Here is a 20,335-nt window from a genome sequence, read left to right on the forward strand (position 1 = left end):
CGCTGGATTCTGATTGGACCATGGAGAAACACGGGGTTGAGAAAGGGAGTGTCTACGCATGCGCACATGAGTGGCTTTGCCGTTGCTAGGTCGGGACTGCGCAAGCGCGTTGCATTTTCCTGCCTGGGAGTCCACAGTGCGCATGCCTCGTAAACCTCATAGTCGGCGCCCTAGGGCGATCGTAGTAACACGCATGCGCATTGAGTACAAAGCCGACGTGTAAATGCGCAATACGCTCGCGCAGCTCTACTGAAGAACTCAATCAGTGTGCCTGCGCAGTAGGCCATTTGCTTGCCCGGGAAGTGCTCGCTGCGGCGCCGCAGGTGGCTTCCGGCCAGCTCAGCTCGGCGACGGGGCAATGTCGGGCGCGGCGGGGTCCGGCGGGGGCTCGGTGGGCTCCGTGGTGCGGCGCTTCCTGGCCGAGTACAGCAGCGGCACCGCCAGCCGCCTCAAGGTGCTGGACGCGTATCTGCTCTACGTGCTGCTGAGCGGCGCCCTGCAGTTCGGCTACTGCCTGGGCGTGGGCACCTTCCCCTTCAACTCCTTCCTCAGCGGCTTCATCTCGGCCGTGGGCAGCTTCATCCTGGGCGGTGAGTGACGGGCCCGCGCCATCCCCTAGTAACCCCCCCCCCCGGGCAACGCCATCCCCTAGTAACCACCTCCCGGCAACGCCATCCCATAATAACCCCGCCTTCTCCCCTGGGCACCTTCCCCTTCAACTCCTTCCTCAGCGGCTTCATCTCGGCCGTGGGCAGCTTCATCCTGGGCGGTGAGTGACGGGCCCGCGCCATCCCCTAGTAACCACCAATCCCTTCCCCCGGGCAACGCCATCCCCTAGTAACCACCTCCCGGCAACGCCATCCCATAATAACCCCGCCTTCTCCCCTGGGCACCTTCCCCTTCAACTCCTTCCTCAGCGGCTTCATCTCGGCCGTGGGCAGCTTCATCCTGGGCGGTGAGTGACGGGCCCGCGCCATCCCCTAATAACCCCCCCCCCCGGGCAACGCCATCCCCTAGTAACCACCTTCCCCCCGGCAACACCATCCCATAATAACCCCGCCTTCTCCCCTGGGCACCTTCCCCTTCAACTCCTTCCTCAGCGGCTTCATCTCGGCCGTGGGCAGCTTCATTCTGGGCGGTGAGTGACGGGCCGCGCCATCCCCTAGTAACCACCAATCCCTTCCCCCGGGCAACGCCATCCCATAGTAACCACCTCCCGGCAACGCCATCCCATAATAACCCCGCCTTCTCCCCTGGGCGCCTTCCCCTTCAACTCCTTCCTCAGCGGCTTCATCTCGGCCGTGGGCAGCTTCATCCTGGGCGGTGAGTGACGGGCCCGCGCCATCCCCTAGTAACCACCAATCCCTTCCCCCGGGCAACGCCATCCCATAGTAACCACCTCCCGGCAACGCCATCCCATAATAACCCCGCCTTCTCCCCTGGGCACCTTCCCCTTCAACTCCTTCCTCAGCGGCTTCATCTCGGCCGTGGGCAGCTTCATCCTGGGCGGTGAGTGACGGGCCCGCGCCATCCCCTAGTAACCACCAATCCCTTCCCCCGGGCAACGCCATCCCATAGTAACCACCTCCCGGCAACGCCATCCCATAATAACCCCGCCTTCTCCCCTGGGCGCCTTCCCCTTCAACTCCTTCCTCAGCGGCTTCATCTCGGCCGTGGGCAGCTTCATCCTGGGCGGTGAGTGACGGGCCCGCGCCATCCCCTAGTAACCCCCCCCCCCGGGCAACGCCATCCCCTAGTAACCGCCTCCCGGCAACGCCATCCCATAATAACCCCGCCTTCTCCCCTGGGCACCTTCCCCTTCAACTCCTTCCTCAGCGGCTTCATCTCGGCCGTGGGCAGCTTCATCCTGGGCGGTGAGTGACGGGCCCGCGCCATCCCCTAGTAACCCCCCCCCCCGGGCAACGCCATCCCCTAGTAACCACCTCCCGGCAACGCCATCCCATAATAACCCCGCCTTCTCCCCTGGGCACCTTCCCCTTCAACTCCTTCCTCAGCGGCTTCATCTCGGCCGTGGGCAGCTTCATCCTGGGCGGTGAGTGACGGGCCCGCGCCATCCCCTAGTAACCACCAATCCCTTCCCCCGGGCAACGCCATCCCCTAGTAACCACCTCCCGGCAACGCCATCCCATAATAACCCCGCCTTCTCCCCTGGGCACCTTCCCCTTCAACTCCTTCCTCAGCGGCTTCATCTCGGCCGTGGGCAGCTTCATCCTGGGCGGTGAGTGACGGGCCCGCGCCATCCCCTAGTAACCCCCCCCCCCCGGGCAACGCCATCCCCTAGTAACCACCTTCCCCCCGGCAACACCATCCCATAATAACCCCGCCTTCTCCCCTGGGCACCTTCCCCTTCAACTCCTTCCTCAGCGGCTTCATCTCGGCCGTGGGCAGCTTCATTCTGGGCGGTGAGTGACGGGCCGCGCCATCCCCTAGTAACCACCAATCCCTTCCCCCGGGCAACGCCATCCCATAGTAACCACCTCCCGGCAACGCCATCCCATAATAACCCCGCCTTCTCCCCTGGGCGCCTTCCCCTTCAACTCCTTCCTCAGCGGCTTCATCTCGGCCGTGGGCAGCTTCATCCTGGGCGGTGAGTGACGGGCCCGCGCCATCCCCTAGTAACCACCAATCCCTTCCCCCGGGCAACGCCATCCCATAGTAACCACCTCCCGGCAACGCCATCCCATAATAACCCCGCCTTCTCCCCTGGGCACCTTCCCCTTCAACTCCTTCCTCAGCGGCTTCATCTCGGCCGTGGGCAGCTTCATCCTGGGCGGTGAGTGACGGGCCCGCGCCATCCCCTAGTAACCCCCCCCCCCGGGCAACGCCATCCCCTAGTAACCACCTTCCCCCCGGCAACACCATCCCATAATAACCCCGCCTTCTCCCCTGGGCACCTTCCCCTTCAACTCCTTCCTCAGCGGCTTCATCTCGGCCGTGGGCAGCTTCATTCTGGGCGGTGAGTGACGGGCCCGCGCCATCCCCTAGTAACCACCAATCCCTTCCCCCGGGCAACGCCATCCCATAGTAACCACCTCCCGGCAACGCCATCCCATAATAACCCCGCCTTCTCCCCTGGGCGCCTTCCCCTTCAACTCCTTCCTCAGCGGCTTCATCTCGGCCGTGGGCAGCTTCATCCTGGGCGGTGAGTGACGGGCCCGCGCCATCCCCTAGTAACCACCAATCCCTTCCCCCGGGCAACGCCATCCCATAGTAACCACCTCCCGGCAACGCCATCCCATAATAACCCCGCCTTCTCCCCTGGGCACCTTCCCCTTCAACTCCTTCCTCAGCGGCTTCATCTCGGCCGTGGGCAGCTTCATCCTGGGCGGTGAGTGACGGGCCCGCGCCATCCCCTAGTAACCCCCCCCCCCCGGGCAACGCCATCCCCTAGTAACCACCTCCCGGCAACGCCATCCCATAATAACCGCCTTCTCCCCTGGGCACCTTCCCCTTCAACTCCTTCCTCAGCGGCTTCATCTCGGCCGTGGGCAGCTTCATCCTGGGCGGTGAGTGACGGGCCCGCGCCATCCCCTAGTAACCCCCCCCCCCCGGGCAACGCCATCCCCTAGTAACCACCTTCCCCCCGGCAACACCATCCCATAATAACCCCGCCTTCTCCCCTGGGCACCTTCCCCTTCAACTCCTTCCTCAGCGGCTTCATCTCGGCCGTGGGCAGCTTCATTCTGGGCGGTGAGTGACGGGTCCGCGCCATCCCCTAGTAACCACCAATCCCTTCCCCCGGGCAACGCCATCCCATAGTAACCACCTCCCGGCAACGCCATCCCATAATATCCCCGCCTTCTCCCCTGGGCGCCTTCCCCTTCAACTCCTTCCTCAGCGGCTTCATCTCGGCCGTGGGCAGCTTCATCCTGGGCGGTGAGTGACGGGCCCGCGCCATCCCCTAGTAACCACCAATCCCTTCCCCCGGGCAACGCCATCCCATAGTAACCACCTCCCGGCAACGCCATCCCATAATAACCCCGCCTTCTCCCCTGGGCACCTTCCCCTTCAACTCCTTCCTCAGCGGCTTCATCTCGGCCGTGGGCAGCTTCATCCTGGGCGGTGAGTGACGGGCCCGCGCCATCCCCTAGTAACCACCAATCCCTTCCCCCGGGCAACGCCATCCCATAGTAACCATCTCCCGGCAACGCCATCCCATAATAACCCCGCCTTCTCCCCTGGGCACCTTCCCCTTCAACTCCTTCCTCAGCGGCTTCATCTCGGCCGTGGGCAGCTTCATCCTGGGCGGTGAGTGACGGGCCCGCGCCATCCCCTAGTAACCACCAATCCCTTCCCCCGGGCAACGCCATCCCCTAGTAACCACCTCCCGGCAACGCCATCCCATAATAACCCCGCCTTCTCCCCTGGGCACCTTCCCCTTCAACTCCTTCCTCAGCGGCTTCATCTCGGCCGTGGGCAGCTTCATCCTGGGCGGTGAGTGACGGGCCCGCGCCATCCCCTAGTAACCCCCCCCCCCCGGGCAACGCCATCCCCTAGTAACCACCTTCCCCCCGGCAACACCATCCCATAATAACCCCGCCTTCTCCCCTGGGCACCTTCCCCTTCAACTCCTTCCTCAGCGGCTTCATCTCGGCCGTGGGCAGCTTCATTCTGGGCGGTGAGTGACGGGCCGCGCCATCCCCTAGTAACCACCAATCCCTTCCCCCGGGCAACGCCATCCCATAGTAACCACCTCCCGGCAACGCCATCCCATAATAACCCCGCCTTCTCCCCTGGGCGCCTTCCCCTTCAACTCCTTCCTCAGCGGCTTCATCTCGGCCGTGGGCAGCTTCATCCTGGGCGGTGAGTGACGGGCCCGCGCCATCCCCTAGTAACCACCAATCCCTTCCCCCGGGCAACGCCATCCCATAGTAACCACCTCCCGGCAACGCCATCCCATAATAACCCCGCCTTCTCCCCTGGGCACCTTCCCCTTCAACTCCTTCCTCAGCGGCTTCATCTCGGCCGTGGGCAGCTTCATCCTGGGCGGTGAGTGACGGGCCCGCGCCATCCCCTAGTAACCCCCCCCCCCCGGGCAACGCCATCCCCTAGTAACCACCTTCCCCCCGGCAACACCATCCCATAATAACCCCGCCTTCTCCCCTGGGCACCTTCCCCTTCAACTCCTTCCTCAGCGGCTTCATCTCGGCCGTGGGCAGCTTCATTCTGGGCGGTGAGTGACGGGCCCGCGCCATCCCCTAGTAACCACCAATCCCTTCCCCCGGGCAACGCCATCCCATAGTAACCACCTCCCGGCAACGCCATCCCATAATAACCCCGCCTTCTCCCCTGGGCGCCTTCCCCTTCAACTCCTTCCTCAGCGGCTTCATCTCGGCCGTGGGCAGCTTCATCCTGGGCGGTGAGTGACGGGCCCGCGCCATCCCCTAGTAACCCCCCCCCCCCGGGCAACGCCATCCCCTAGTAACCACCTTCCCCCCGGCAACACCATCCCATAATAACCCCGCCTTCTCCCCTGGGCACCTTCCCCTTCAACTCCTTCCTCAGCGGCTTCATCTCGGCCGTGGGCAGCTTCATCCTGGGCGGTGAGTGACGGGCCCGCGCCATCCCCTAGTAACCACCAATCCCTTCCCCCGGGCAACGCCATCCCATAGTAACCACCTCCCGGCAACGCCATCCCATAATAACCCCGCCTTCTCCCCTGGGCACCTTCCCCTTCAACTCCTTCCTCAGCGGCTTCATCTCGGCCGTGGGCAGCTTCATCCTGGGCGGTGAGTGACGGGCCCGCGCCATCCCCTAGTAACCACCAATCCCTTCCCCCGGGCAACGCCATCCCATAGTAACCACCTCCCGGCAACGCCATCCCATAATAACCCCGCCTTCTCCCCTGGGCGCCTTCCCCTTCAACTCCTTCCTCAGCGGCTTCATCTCGGCCGTGGGCAGCTTCATCCTGGGCGGTGAGTGACGGGCCCGCGCCATCCCCTAGTAACCACCAATCCCTTCCCCCGGGCAACGCCATCCCATAGTAACCACCTCCCGGCAACGCCATCCCATAATAACCCCGCCTTCTCCCCTGGGCGCCTTCCCCTTCAACTCCTTCCTCAGCGGCTTCATCTCGGCCGTGGGCAGCTTCATCCTGGGCGGTGAGTGACGGGCCCGCGCCATCCCCTAGTAACCACCAATCCCTTCCCCCGGGCAACGCCATCCCATAGTAACCACCTCCCGGCAACGCCATCCCATAATAACCCCGCCTTCTCCCCTGGGCACCTTCCCCTTCAACTCCTTCCTCAGCGGCTTCATCTCGGCCGTGGGCAGCTTCATCCTGGGCGGTGAGTGACGGGCCCGCGCCATCCCCTAGTAACCCCCCCCCCCCGGGCAACGCCATCCCCTAGTAACCACCTTCCCCCCGGCAACACCATCCCATAATAACCCCGCCTTCTCCCCTGGGCACCTTCCCCTTCAACTCCTTCCTCAGCGGCTTCATCTCGGCCGTGGGCAGCTTCATCCTGGGCGGTGAGTGACGGGTCCGCGCCATCCCCTAGTAACCACCAATCCCTTCCCCCGGGCAACGCCATCCCATAGTAACCACCTCCCGGCAACGCCATCCCATAATAACCCCGCCTTCTCCCCTGGGCACCTTCCCCTTCAACTCCTTCCTCAGCGGCTTCATCTCGGCCGTGGGCAGCTTCATCCTGGGCGGTGAGTGACGGGCCCGCGCCATCCCCTAGTAACCACCAATCCCTTCCCCCGGGCAACGCCATCCCATAGTAACCACCTCCCGGCAACGCCATCCCATAATAACCCCGCCTTCTCCCCTGGGCACCTTCCCCTTCAACTCCTTCCTCAGCGGCTTCATCTCGGCCGTGGGCAGCTTCATCCTGGGCGGTGAGTGACGGGCCCGCGCCATCCCCTAGTAACCCCCCCCCCCCGGGCAACGCCATCCCCTAGTAACCACCTTCCCCCCGGCAACACCATCCCATAATAACCCCGCCTTCTCCCCTGGGCACCTTCCCCTTCAACTCCTTCCTCAGCGGCTTCATCTCGGCCGTGGGCAGCTTCATCCTGGGCGGTGAGTGACGGGCCCGCGCCATCCCCTAGTAACCACCAATCCCTTCCCCCGGGCAACGCCATCCCATAGTAACCACCTCCCGGCAACGCCATCCCATAATAACCCCGCCTTCTCCCCTGGGCGCCTTCCCCTTCAACTCCTTCCTCAGCGGCTTCATCTCGGCCGTGGGCAGCTTCATCCTGGGCGGTGAGTGACGGGCCCGCGCCATCCCCTAGTAACCACCAATCCCTTCCCCCGGGCAACGCCATCCCCTAGTAACCACCTCCCGGCAACGCCATCCCATAATAACCCCGCCTTCTCCCCTGGGCACCTTCCCCTTCAACTCCTTCCTCAGCGGCTTCATCTCGGCCGTGGGCAGCTTCATCCTGGGCGGTGAGTGACGGGCCCGCGCCATCCCCTAGTAACCCCCCCCCCCGGGCAACGCCATCCCCTAGTAACCCCCCCCCCCGGGCAACGCCATCCCGTAGTAACCCCCCCTGGGCAACGCCATCCCCTAGTAACCACCAATCCCTTCCCCCGGGCGACGCCATCCCCTAGTAACCCCCCCCCCCCCCCCCGGGCGACGCCATCCCCTAGTAACCCCCCCCCCCCCCCCGGGCGACGCCATCCCCTAGTAACCACCTTCCCCCCCGGGCAACGCCATCCCCTAGTAACCACCTTCCCCCCCGGGCAACGCCATCCCCTAGTAACCACCTTCCCCCCCGGGCAACGCCATCCCCTAGTAACCACCTTCCCCCCCGGGCAACGCCATCCCCTAGTAACCACCTTCCCCCCCGGGCAACGCCATCCCCTAGTAACCACCTTCCCCCCGGGCAACGCCATCCCCTAGTAACCACCTTCCCCCCGGGCAACGCCATCCCCTAGTAACCACCCCCCCGGGCAACGCCATCCCCTAGTAACCCCGCCTTCTCCCCCGGGCAACGCCATCCCATAGTAACCCCCCCTTCTCCCCTGGGCAACGCCATCCCATAATAACCCCGCCTTCTCCCCTGGGCACCTTCCCCTTCAACTCCTTCCTCAGCGGCTTCATCTCGGCCGTGGGCAGCTTCATCCTGGGTGGTGAGTGACGGGCCCGCGCCATCTCCTAGTAACCACCCCCCCCGGGCAACGCCATCCCATAGTAACCCCCACCCACCCGGCAACGCCATCCCCTAGTAACCCCGCCTTCTCCCCTGGGCACCTTCCCCTTCAACTCCTTCCTCAGCGGCTTCATCTCGGCCATGGGCAGCTTCATCCTGGGTGGTGAGTGACGGGCCCGTGCCATCTCCTAGTAACACCCCCCCCCCCCCGGGCAACGCCATCCCATAGTAACCCCCCCTGGGCAACGCCATCCCCTAGTAACCACCAATCCCTTCCCCCGGGCGACGCCATCCCCTAGTAACCCCCCCCCCGGCAACGCCATCCCCTAGTAACCCCCCCCCCGGCAACACCATCCCATAGTAACCCCGCCTTCTCCCCCGGGCACCTTCCCCTTCAACTCCTTCCTCAGCGGCTTCATCTCGGCCGTGGGCAGCTTCATCCTGGGCGGTGAGTGACGGGCCCGCGCCATCCCCTAGTAACCCCCCCACCCGCCCCCGGGCAACGCCATCCCCTAGTAACCACCTTCCCCCCCGGGCAACGCCATCCCCTAGTAACCACCTTCCCCCCCGGGCAACGCCATCCCCTAGTAACCACCTTCCCCCCCGGGCAACGCCATCCCCTAGTAACCACCTTCCCCCCCGGGCAACGCCATCCCCTAGTAACCACCTTCCCCCCCGGGCAACGCCATCCCCTAGTAACCACCTTCCCCCCCGGGCAACGCCATCCCCTAGTAACCACCTTCCCCCCCGGGCAACGCCATCCCCTAGTAACCACCTTCCCCCCCGGGCAACGCCATCCCCTAGTAACCACCTTCCCCCCCGGGCAACGCCATCCCCTAGTAACCACCTTCCCCCCCGGGCAACGCCATCCCCTAGTAACCACCTTCCCCCCCGGGCAACGCCATCCCCTAGTAACCACCTTCCCCCCCGGGCAACGCCATCCCCTAGTAACCACCTTCCCCCCCGGGCAACGCCATCCCCTAGTAACCACCCCCCCCGGGCAACGCCATCCCCTAGTAACCACCCCCCCGGGCAACGCCATCCCATAGTAACCCCCCCTGGGCAACGCCATCCCATAATAACCCCGCCTTCTCCCCTGGGCAACGCCATCCCATAATAACCCCGCCTTCTCCCCTGGGCACCTTCCCCTTCAACTCCTTCCTCAGCGGCTTCATCTCGGCCGTGGGCAGCTTCATCCTGGGTGGTGAGTGACGGGCCCGCGCCATCTCCTAGTAACCCCCCCCCCCGGGCAACGCCATCCCATAGTAACCCCCACCCACCCGGCAACGCCATCCCCTAGTAACCTCGCCTTCTCCCCTGGGCACCTTCCCCTTCAACTCCTTCCTCAGCGGCTTCATCTCGGCCGTGGGCAGCTTCATCCTGGGTGGTGAGTGACGGGCCCGTGCCATCTCCTAGTAAACCCCCCCCCCCCCGGGCAACGCCATCCCATAGTAACCCCCCCTGGGCAACGCCATCCCCTAGTAACCACCAATCCCTTCCCCCGGGCGACGCCATCCCCTAGTAACCCCCCCCCCCCGGCAACGCCATCCCCTAGTAACCCCCCCCCCCCCGGCAACACCATCCCATAGTAACCCCGCCTTCTCCCCCGGGCACCTTCCCCTTCAACTCCTTCCTCAGCGGCTTCATCTCGGCCGTGGGCAGCTTCATCCTGGGCGGTGAGTGACGGGCCCGCGCCATCCCCTAATAACCCCCCCACCCGCCCCCGGGCAACGCCATCCCCTAGTAACCACCTTCCCCCCGGGCAACGCCATCCCCTAGTAACCACCTTCCCCCCGGGCAACGCCATCCCCTAGTAACCACCCCCCCGGGCAACGCCATCCCCTAGTAACCCCGCCTTCTCCCCCGGGCAACGCCATCCCATAGTAACCCCCCCTTCTCCCCTGGGCAACGCCATCCCATAATAACCCCGCCTTCTCCCCTGGGCACCTTCCCCTTCAACTCCTTCCTCAGCGGCTTCATCTCGGCCGTGGGCAGCTTCATCCTGGGTGGTGAGTGACGGGCCCGCGCCATCTCCTAGTAACCACCCCCCCCGGGCAACGCCATCCCATAGTAACCCCCACCCACCCGGCAACGCCATCCCCTAGTAACCCCGCCTTCTCCCCTGGGCACCTTCCCCTTCAACTCCTTCCTCAGCGGCTTCATCTCGGCCATGGGCAGCTTCATCCTGGGTGGTGAGTGACGGGCCCGTGCCATCTCCTAGTAACACCCCCCCCCCCCCCGGGCAACGCCATCCCATAGTAACCCCCCCTGGGCAACGCCATCCCCTAGTAACCACCAATCCCTTCCCCCGGGCGACGCCATCCCCTAGTAACCCCCCCCCCCGGCAACGCCATCCCCTAGTAACCCCCCCCCCCGGCAACACCATCCCATAGTAACCCCGCCTTCTCCCCCGGGCACCTTCCCCTTCAACTCCTTCCTCAGCGGCTTCATCTCGGCCGTGGGCAGCTTCATCCTGGGCGGTGAGTGACGGGCCCGCGCCATCCCCTAGTAACCCCCCCACCCGCCCCCGGGCAACGCCATCCCCTAGTAACCACCTTCCCCCCCGGGCAACGCCATCCCCTAGTAACCACCTTCCCCCCCGGGCAACGCCATCCCCTAGTAACCACCTTCCCCCCCGGGCAACGCCATCCCCTAGTAACCACCTTCCCCCCCGGGCAACGCCATCCCCTAGTAACCACCTTCCCCCCCGGGCAACGCCATCCCCTAGTAACCACCTTCCCCCCCGGGCAACGCCATCCCCTAGTAACCACCTTCCCCCCCGGGCAACGCCATCCCCTAGTAACCACCTTCCCCCCCGGGCAACGCCATCCCCTAGTAACCACCTTCCCCCCCGGGCAACGCCATCCCCTAGTAACCACCTTCCCCCCCGGGCAACGCCATCCCCTAGTAACCACCCCCCCCCGGGCAACGCCATCCCCTAGTAACCACCCCCCCCCGGGCAACGCCATCCCCTAGTAACCACCCCCCCGGGCAACGCCATCCCATAGTAACCCCCCCTGGGCAACGCCATCCCATAATAACCCCGCCTTCTCCCCTGGGCAACGCCATCCCATAATAACCCCGCCTTCTCCCCTGGGCACCTTCCCCTTCAACTCCTTCCTCAGCGGCTTCATCTCGGCCGTGGGCAGCTTCATCCTGGGTGGTGAGTGACGGGCCCGCGCCATCTCCTAGTAACCACCCCCCCCGGGCAACGCCATCCCATAGTAACCCCCACCCACCCGGCAACGCCATCCCCTAGTAACCTCGCCTTCTCCCCTGGGCACCTTCCCCTTCAACTCCTTCCTCAGCGGCTTCATCTCGGCCGTGGGCAGCTTCATCCTGGGTGGTGAGTGACGGGCCCGTGCCATCTCCTAGTAAACCCCCCCCCCCCGGGCAACGCCATCCCATAGTAACCCCCCCTGGGCAACGCCATCCCCTAGTAACCACCAATCCCTTCCCCCGGGCGACGCCATCCCCTAGTAACCCCCCCCCCCCCGGCAACACCATCCCATAGTAACCCCGCCTTCTCCCCCGGGCACCTTCCCCTTCAACTCCTTCCTCAGCGGCTTCATCTCGGCCGTGGGCAGCTTCATCCTGGGCGGTGAGTGACGGGCCCGCGCCATCCCCTAATAACCCCCCCCACCCGCCCCCGGGCAACGCCATCCCCTAGTAACCACCTTCCCCCCCGGGCAACGCCATCCCCTAGTAACCACCTTCCCCCCCGGGCAACGCCATCCCCTAGTAACCACCTTCCCCCCGGGCAACGCCATCCCCTAGTAACCACCTTCCCCCCGGGCAACGCCATCCCGTAGTAACCACCTTCCCCCCGGGAAACGCCATCCCCTAGTAACCACCTTCCCCCCGGGCAACGCCATCCCCTAGTAACCACCTTCCCCCCGGGCAACGCCATCCCCTAGTAACCCCGCCTTCTCCCCCGGGCAACGCCATCCCCTAGTAACCCCGCCTTCTCCCCCGGGCAACGCCATCCCATAATAACCCCGCCTTCTCCCCTGGGCACCTTCCCCTTCAACTCCTTCCTCAGCGGCTTCATCTCGGCCGTGGGCAGCTTCATCCTGGGTGGTGAGTGACGGGCCCGCGCCATCTCCTAGTAACCACCCCCCCCGGGCAACGCCATCCCATAGTAACCCCCACCCACCCGGCAACGCCATCCCATAGTAACCCCCCCTGGGCAACGCCATCCCCTAGTAACCACCAATCCCTTCCCCCGGGCGACGCCATCCCCTAGTAACCCCCCCCCCCCCCCCCCGGCAACGCCATCCCCTAGTAACCCCCCCCCCCGGCAACACCATCCCATAGTAACCCCGCCTTCTCCCCCGGGCACCTTCCCCTTCAACTCCTTCCTCAGCGGCTTCATCTCGGCCGTGGGCAGCTTCATCCTGGGCGGTGAGTGACGGGCCCGCGCCATCCCCTAGTAACCCCCCCACCCGCCCCCGGGCAACGCCATCCCCTAGTAACCACCTTCCCCCCCGGGCAACGCCATCCCCTAGTAACCACCTTCCCCCCCGGGCAACGCCATCCCCTAGTAACCACCTTCCCCCCCGGGCAACGCCATCCCCTAGTAACCACCTTCCCCCCCGGGCAACGCCATCCCCTAGTAACCACCTTCCCCCCCGGGCAACGCCATCCCCTAGTAACCACCTTCCCCCCCGGGCAACGCCATCCCCTAGTAACCACCTTCCCCCCCGGGCAACGCCATCCCCTAGTAACCACCTTCCCCCCCGGGCAACGCCATCCCCTAGTAACCACCTTCCCCCCCGGGCAACGCCATCCCCTAGTAACCACCTTCCCCCCCGGGCAACGCCATCCCCTAGTAACCACCTTCCCCCCCGGGCAACGCCATCCCCTAGTAACCACCTTCCCCCCGGGCAACGCCATCCCCTAGTAACCACCTTCCCCCCGGGCAACGCCATCCCATAGTAACCCCCCCTGGGCAACGCCATCCCATAATAACCCCGCCTTCTCCCCTGGGCACCTTCCCCTTCAACTCCTTCCTCAGCGGCTTCATCTCGGCCGTGGGCAGCTTCATCCTGGGTGGTGAGTGACGGGCCCGCGCCATCTCCTAGTAACCACCCCCCCCGGGCAACGCCATCCCATAGTAACCCCCACCCACCCGGCAACGCCATCCCCTAGTAACCCCGCCTTCTCCCCTGGGCACCTTCCCCTTCAACTCCTTCCTCAGCGGCTTCATCTCGGCCGTGGGCAGCTTCATCCTGGGTGGTGAGTGACGGGCCCGTGCCATCTCCTAGTAAACCCCCCCCCCCCCCCCGGGCAACGCCATCCCATAGTAACCCCCCTTGGGCAACGCCATCCCCTAGTAACCACCAATCCCTTCCCCCGGGCGACGCCATCCCCTAGTAACCCCCCCCCCCGGCAACGCCATCCCCTAGTAACCCCCCCCCCCGGCAACAACGTCCCATAGTAACCCCGCCTTCTCCCCCGGGCACCTTCCCCTTCAACTCCTTCCTCAGCGGCTTCATCTCGGCCGTGGGCAGCTTCATCCTTGGCGGTGAGTGACGGGCCCGCGCCATCCCCTAATAACCCCCCCACCCGCCCCCGGGCAACGCCATCCCCTAGTAACCACCTTCCCCCCCGGGCAACGCCATCCCCTAGTAACCACCTTCCCCCCCGGGCAACGCCATCCCCTAGTAACCACCTTCCCCCCCGGGCAACGCCATCCCCTAGTAACCACCCCCCCGGGCAACGCCATCCCCTAGTAACCCCGCCTTCTCCCCCGGGCACTTTCCCCTTCAACTCCTTCCTCAGCGGCTTCATCTCGGCCGTGGGCAGCTTCATCCTGGGCGGTGAGTGACGGGCCCGCGCCATCCCCTAATAACCCCCCCGGCAACGCCATCCCATAGTAAACCCCCCCGGGCAACGCCATCCCATAATAACCCCGCCTTCTCCCCTGGGCACCTTCCCCTTCAACTCCTTCCTCAGCGGCTTCATCTCGGCCGTGGGCAGCTTCATCCTGGGCGGTGAGTGACGGGCCCGCGCCATCCCCTAGTAACCCCCCCACCCGCCCCCGGGCAACGCCATCCCCTAGTAACCACCCCCCCCCCGGGCAACGCCATCCCCTAGTAACCCCCCCCCCGGCAACGCCTTCCCATAGTAACCCCCCCCCGGGCAACGCCATCCCATAATAACCCCGCCTTCTCCCCTGGGCACCTTCCCCTTCAACTCCTTCCTCAGCGGCTTCATCTCGGCCGTGGGCAGCTTCATTCTGGGCGGTGAGTGACGGGCCCGCGCCATCCCCTAGTAACCACCAATCCCTTCCCCTGGGCAAGGCCATCCCCTAGTAACCACCCCCCCCCCGGGCAAGGCCATCCCCTAGTAACCACCCCCCCCCCGGGCAAGGCCATCCCCTAGTAACCACCCCCCCCCGGGCAACGCCATCCCCTAGTAACCACCCCCCCGGGCAACGCCATCCCCTAGTAACCACCCCCCCGGGCAACGCCATCCCCTAGTAACCACCCCCCCGGGCAACGCCATCCCATAGTAACCCCGCCTTCTCCCCCGGGCACCTTCGCCTTCAACTCCTTCCTCAGCGGCTTCATCTCGGCCGTGGGCAGCTTCATCCTGGGCGGTGAGTGACGGGCCCGCGCCATCCCCTAGTAACCACCAATCCCTTCCCCCGGGCAATGCCACCCCCTAGTAACCCCCCCCCCTCCGGCAACGCCACCCCCTAGTAACCCCCCCCCCGGCAACGCCATCCCCTAGTAACCACCAATCCCTTCCCCCGGGCAACACCATCCCCTAGTAACCACCTTCCTCCCGGCAACGCCATCCCATAGTAACCCCGCCTTCTCCCCCGGGCACCTTCGCCTTCAACTCCTTCCTCAGCGGCTTCATCTCGGCCGTGGGCAGCTTCATCCTGGGCGGTGAGTGACTGGCCCGCGCCATCCCCTAGTAACCACCAATCCCTTCCCCCGGGCAACTCCACCCCCTAGTAACCCCCCCCCCGGGCAACGCCACCCCCTAGTAACCCCCCCCCGGGCAATGCCATCCCATAGTAACCACCTCCCTCCAGGCTTCATCTCCGCTGTGGGCAGCTTCATCCTGGGTGGTGAGTGACGGGCCTGCGCCATCCCCTAGTAACCAGCAATCCCTTCCCCCCGGGCAACGCCATCCCCTAGTAATCCCCGCCCCTACCCCCCCCCCGGCAACCCTATCCCATAGTAACCACCGGTTCCCAAGGCAACGCCATCCCCTAGTAACCTCCCTGCTCCACTTCCCTGGGCAATGTCCTCCTGTAGTGTAACCCCGCCCCACAGCAACCCTCTCCCATAGTAACCTCTCCCTGCCATGCATGGCAACGCCCTCCTGTAGTATTCTTCTCTCTTCTCCCCCCCCTCCCCTGCCATCCCATAATAACCTCCCCACTCCGCCCAGCAACCCCATGTCATAGTAACCCATCCCTGTCGTGGCAACCGCATCCCATAGTAACCTTCTCTCATAGTCACCCAGCATCCTTCCGCTGGCAAGGCTGGTAGTGTAACCCCGCCCCCTGACAACGTCCTCCCCTTGTAACTCCAGCCCCCAGCAACCTCATCCCATAGTAACCCCCTCCCCACTTCCCAGGGCAATTCCTCCTGTAGTAATCCCCCCTCGTCCAGCGACCCCATCCCGTAGTAACACCCCTGCCCCGGCAACACCATCCTATAGTAACCTCCCTGCTTCCCCCCCCCCGGCAACCCCATGTGGTAATAACCCCTCCCTGCCATGGCAACCCCATCCTATAGTAACCTCTTGTAGTAAACACCTGCGCCCTTCCCCTAGCAATGCTCTCTGGTAGTGTAATCCCGCCCCCAGGCAATGCCCTCCCCTAGTAAACCAACCCCCCCCATCCCCCCATTCTATAGTAACCTCTCCCTGCCATGTCAACGCCCTCCCATAGCAAACCTCCCCCCGCCCCCCACAGCAACGCCCTCCTATAGTAAACCGCCACCCCCCACATGGCAATGGCATCTTCTGGTGGTGGCTGTATATATGGGAGCCCTATCCCAGGGTAACCCCACCATATTTTCCCTGGCAGCACCATCCCATAATAACCCCCTCTGATATTCCGGGGGATCGCCCAGGCCAGTAGGGGGTTGTGTCACCGCCTGCCCTGTGACCCTGGCTGCTTCTGTGCAGCTTTGGCTCAGGACCTCGACACCAGCAGCCTGCACAGCGCAATGGCCTCACCCTGCCTTCCTCCAGCCTGGTGACTGCTCCCAGGGCGGCACCAGCAGCCCTTCCAGTCCCCCAAACTGTCTCTCACGGGACCCTCCAAATGACATTCGCTGCCTCCAAACAGACCGAGCCCACGCCAGCCTGGGAGTTTAGCTGAAGACCTGCACTTCAGTTCATCAGAGGTCACTAAGATGGTTTTGTAGTCAAACAAAAACAAGTGTATTGACCAAGGACATGGGTGATTGCAAGTGAAAGAGGCAGGGAAGGTTACAAATAAAACAAACAAAACACACTTTGTAATGACTGAAACTTCATTCTAGCAGGGTACAAACTTTGTCTGAAAGACAAGGTAGGTGAAGGAATATTTTTCATTGGACAAACTTCTGTTAGCAACAGAAACAAGCTTTGGCACTTGCAGGGAGCTTTTTCCCAGACCTGAAGAAGAGCTCTCCATAAGCTCAGAAGTTTGTCTCTCTTGCTAATAAAAGTTGGTCCAATAAAAGATATTCCGTCACCCACCTTGTCTCTTTAATATCCTGGGACCAACACGGCTACAACAACGCTGCATACAATCTTTGCACAGCTTCCCTAGGTAAAAGAATGCACGTTTACCTGTCTGGCCGGCTTGATTCCTGGCAGAAGACAATGAAAGCACGTTCACATCTATGGGAAACAAAGCTAACACTCAGCAGCCCAGTGAGCACAGGGGGGCTCAGACTCCAGCCCTGGAACCCTTCGTGGCTCTCAAAACACAGTGAACTTTGGGGTAACGTAGGGGGGGCAGAGAGACGTTTGCATCATCCTTCACCTGAGGAGACACAGAAACCTCTGTTTGGAGCTTAGCTGAAGAGTGGCCGGCCGTGCTGTGGTGAGAAACCTACTTGGAGCAAAAGACTCTAGTTTAAGTTAGACTTTGGTCCTAGAAGCAGACTTTTACCTTGGTTTGTTTGTGACGATTTCTGTCCCTATTCCTTGTACTTGGTACCACTTAAATCTGTTCCTTCGTTAAGGAACTTGTTTTACTTTTACTGTAAACGGGCTCAGAACTGTGTATTGAAGTGGAGGGGGTGTTAATCCCCACTCAGCTAACAGCCTGCTTGGCCCTGCCTCTTTAGAGGAGCCGCGTTTATTAAAGTCAGGGGGGCTGAGCGCTACAGAAAAACATTTTTGGGGAGAGCTTGGGGCTGGAGGTCCCCCTGCAAACAGTAGCTGGGCGGTGGAAGCCACCGTTAGAGCGTCAGGCTGGTGGTAGGTGCCAGGGCTGTGAGGCACAGTGCTTAAGGCACCCACAGTTGCAAGGTAGGTGTTGGCCGAACCCCTCGCTGGCCTGGTTGAACCCCAAAGCATCACACCCCTTATGGCAACCGTGTCTCATTGTAATGATTCCCCCTGCGCTGTCTGGCCACCTTCCTCTTCAGCTGCTTCCTGAGCAGATTCATCTTTGCGCAGCTTCTTTCTGCGTGGTGGGCACCAATGGCAACCTGTCCCCCAGCAGGCACAGTACTCAGCTTCCCCGAGTAACCCCCATGGCATCCCTACTCCATAGTAACCAGCACCCCCCACACACTGCCCGGGCATCTCTTACTCCTGCTTACGCCGGTCCCTCAGTTCTGCGGGCAGCTTCATCCTGGGCGGTGAGTAACCTCATAGCACTGACAGACCACCCCATGGCAGCCCCTTCCCCGAGTGAGCAGCGCTCCTGTCCAGCCTGGGGGCCTTCCTCGTCACCTGCGTTCCGAGCCCCTTCCTCAGAACTCTGGGCAGCTTCCTCCTGGGGGCTGAGCCTGCCCCCCACACTGCCTGGACGGGGGCCCTTCCTGTGGGGGGTCAGCAGCTCCAGCCTGGAGAAGCTGCACTGCCTCCTCTGCCCCCAGACACGGCCCCCTGGTGCAATCTGCTCTCTCCTCCCGTCCCCTAGTTTGCCTGAGGATCCAGATCAATCCACAGAACAAAGGCGACTTCCAGGGTATCTCGCCAGAACGGGCCTTCGCCGACTTCCTCTTCGCCAGCACCATCCTGCACCTCGTTGTCATCAACTTCGTGGGCTGAGCCGGGGGACCATTAGGTACAGCTCTGTTTGCCATGGCGGCTTAAACTCTGTGGGCTGGAAGCGAGCTGGCACTAGAACCCACAGTTCTTGATACCCGGCCCCTCCGCTGCGCCCCATTCCCCTCCCTGAGCTGGGATAGGACCCAGGGGTCCTGACACCCAACCCTTCTGCTGGGCCCCACTCCCCTCCCCAAGCCAGGATAGGACCCAGGAGTCCTGACTCCAAGACCCCCACTGCTCATCTTGCTGCCTGAGGCAGACGTGCCCTTTGAACTCTGTCAGTAGCAAACGGGATTTCCTCTTTGCTGCTGTGAGGCACAGGGACCAGGGAGCCGGGGTTCTGGCCCAGGCTGAGAGAGGAGTGGGCGCTAGTGGGTTAATCCTGGTGTAGTGCCCCTGGAGGAGACCGAGTGTCGGGGCTCAGCTGGAGGCCAAGGAGTGGATGGAGTTTGGGGGGTTACAGGCCTGGAGATCTGTATGTTCTACATCAGAGGTTCTCAAACTGTGGGCTGGGACCCCGTTTTACCAGGCTGGGCAGGGAGGGTGCCCCTAGCCTCTGTTTGCCAGGAGCTGGGAATGAGTGATGGGGGTGGGTCACTCGGTGATTCCCTGTTCTGTTCATTCCCTCTGGGGCACCCGGCACAGGACACTGGGCTAGCTGGACCTTTGGTCTCACCCAGGATGGCCGTTCTTATTGAGCTGCAGAGGACACGGGGCTGGACTTTGGGGCGCTGGAGGAGGTTGGACCAGGGCTCTGAGAGAGAAGAAATGTGAGGAGATGGGGATCATGGAACCTGGCTGCGAGCTCAGGGTCACGGTGTTTCTCGGGGTCGGGTCATGGGAGAGCTGGGGGGGGGTGTCTGTTTAATTTGGGGGATCCCCCCATCTTTCCCTGCAGTGACTCCAGATATCCTTGTGCCCCCTCTGTCTCCCTGCAGGTCCTGACTACCTCTCATGCTCAGCAGCTGCCATGCCCAAGAGACCGGTGTGCCAGCCCCCTATGGACGCAGGTCCTGCAAACTGATGAGGCCTTTTCCCCCCACCGCCTGTTACCCCCTCCCCCAATAAACCTCTTTGTTCTGGGGTTCTGTGTCTGGCGCTTCTGTGATGGATGGGGGCTCTCCTCTCCCCAGTTCACAGACACCCCCAAGGCCAGGGAGACTCACCCAACCCCACCCCCCTCTCCCCAGAGTCACTTCTCTGCATGACCCAGTTTCGGGGGAGCAGGAAGTGGGTTGCCATGGAGACCCAGAGCCCATGCCCACCCCCCACTTCCCGTCTCTTATCACATGGAAACCATCGCTCTGTGGCCCAGGGCCCCCAGCCTCCAAACCAGCTGCGGGGGGGAGCTGTGGAAAGTTTGGGTTGAGACAGTGCTGGGGGAGGGGGTCATTTCTATTTTCGGATCTTCCAGACAAATGCTCCCCCGCCTGTTTGTGTGTGTGCTTTCCCCCCCGCCGCTGGGTCTCGGAGCAGCTGCGGGGGGGGAGGATCTGTGCCCCTATTCCCCACACGCCCTGCCCTGTGGAGTGAACCCCCTGTGATCCCGGGGTTAGCGCTGTCCCCCAGGGGGGAGCTCACCCTGCGCCACAGCGCCTCCTCATGCCACCCTGGGGCCAGCTGTGACTCGGGGACGCATGCCCCCTACTGTGTGTAGCACAGTGCCCCCGACTCCGTTCTGGGGTATTGGGGAGTGCCCCCCACCCCACTGAGCCCTTGAGCCTCTCTCTTCAAGCTACCATGGGCGAGGGCAGCTTCTGCCCCATGCCCATTAGCTGAGAGCTCCCAAATGACCGGCCGGGCAACTAATGTCAGTCACTCCCAAGCTGGGCTGGGCTGGGCTTGGCTTCACCCACCGACCCTCTCCTGTAGCGAGGAGCCGTAGGCTGGCTGGGGAGAGCAAGCTGCTTCCTCTGGGGAGAATCTCTGCTTGTGGGGGGGGGCATGGGACAGCTGGGCTGTAGTG

At 63.6% G+C, this 20,335-nt stretch overlaps 1 protein-coding gene across 1 annotated transcript; it reads left to right on the forward strand.

The window, feature by feature from the left end:
* Positions 1-214: 214 nt before the first annotated feature.
* Positions 215-19,453, forward strand: DAD1 (defender against cell death 1). The gene is made up of 3 exons (XM_065414747.1): positions 215-590; positions 18,239-18,385; positions 19,308-19,453. The coding sequence occupies exons 1-2, from the start codon at positions 359-361 to the stop codon at positions 18,367-18,369; spliced, it is 363 nt and encodes a 120-aa protein (XP_065270819.1). The 5' UTR covers positions 215-358; the 3' UTR covers positions 18,370-18,385; positions 19,308-19,453.
* Positions 19,454-20,335: the final 882 nt, after the last annotated feature.

The sequence above is a fragment of the Emys orbicularis genome, chromosome 12 (assembly GCF_028017835.1).
Source record: "Emys orbicularis isolate rEmyOrb1 chromosome 12, rEmyOrb1.hap1, whole genome shotgun sequence".
NCBI lineage: Eukaryota > Metazoa > Chordata > Testudines > Emydidae > Emys > Emys orbicularis.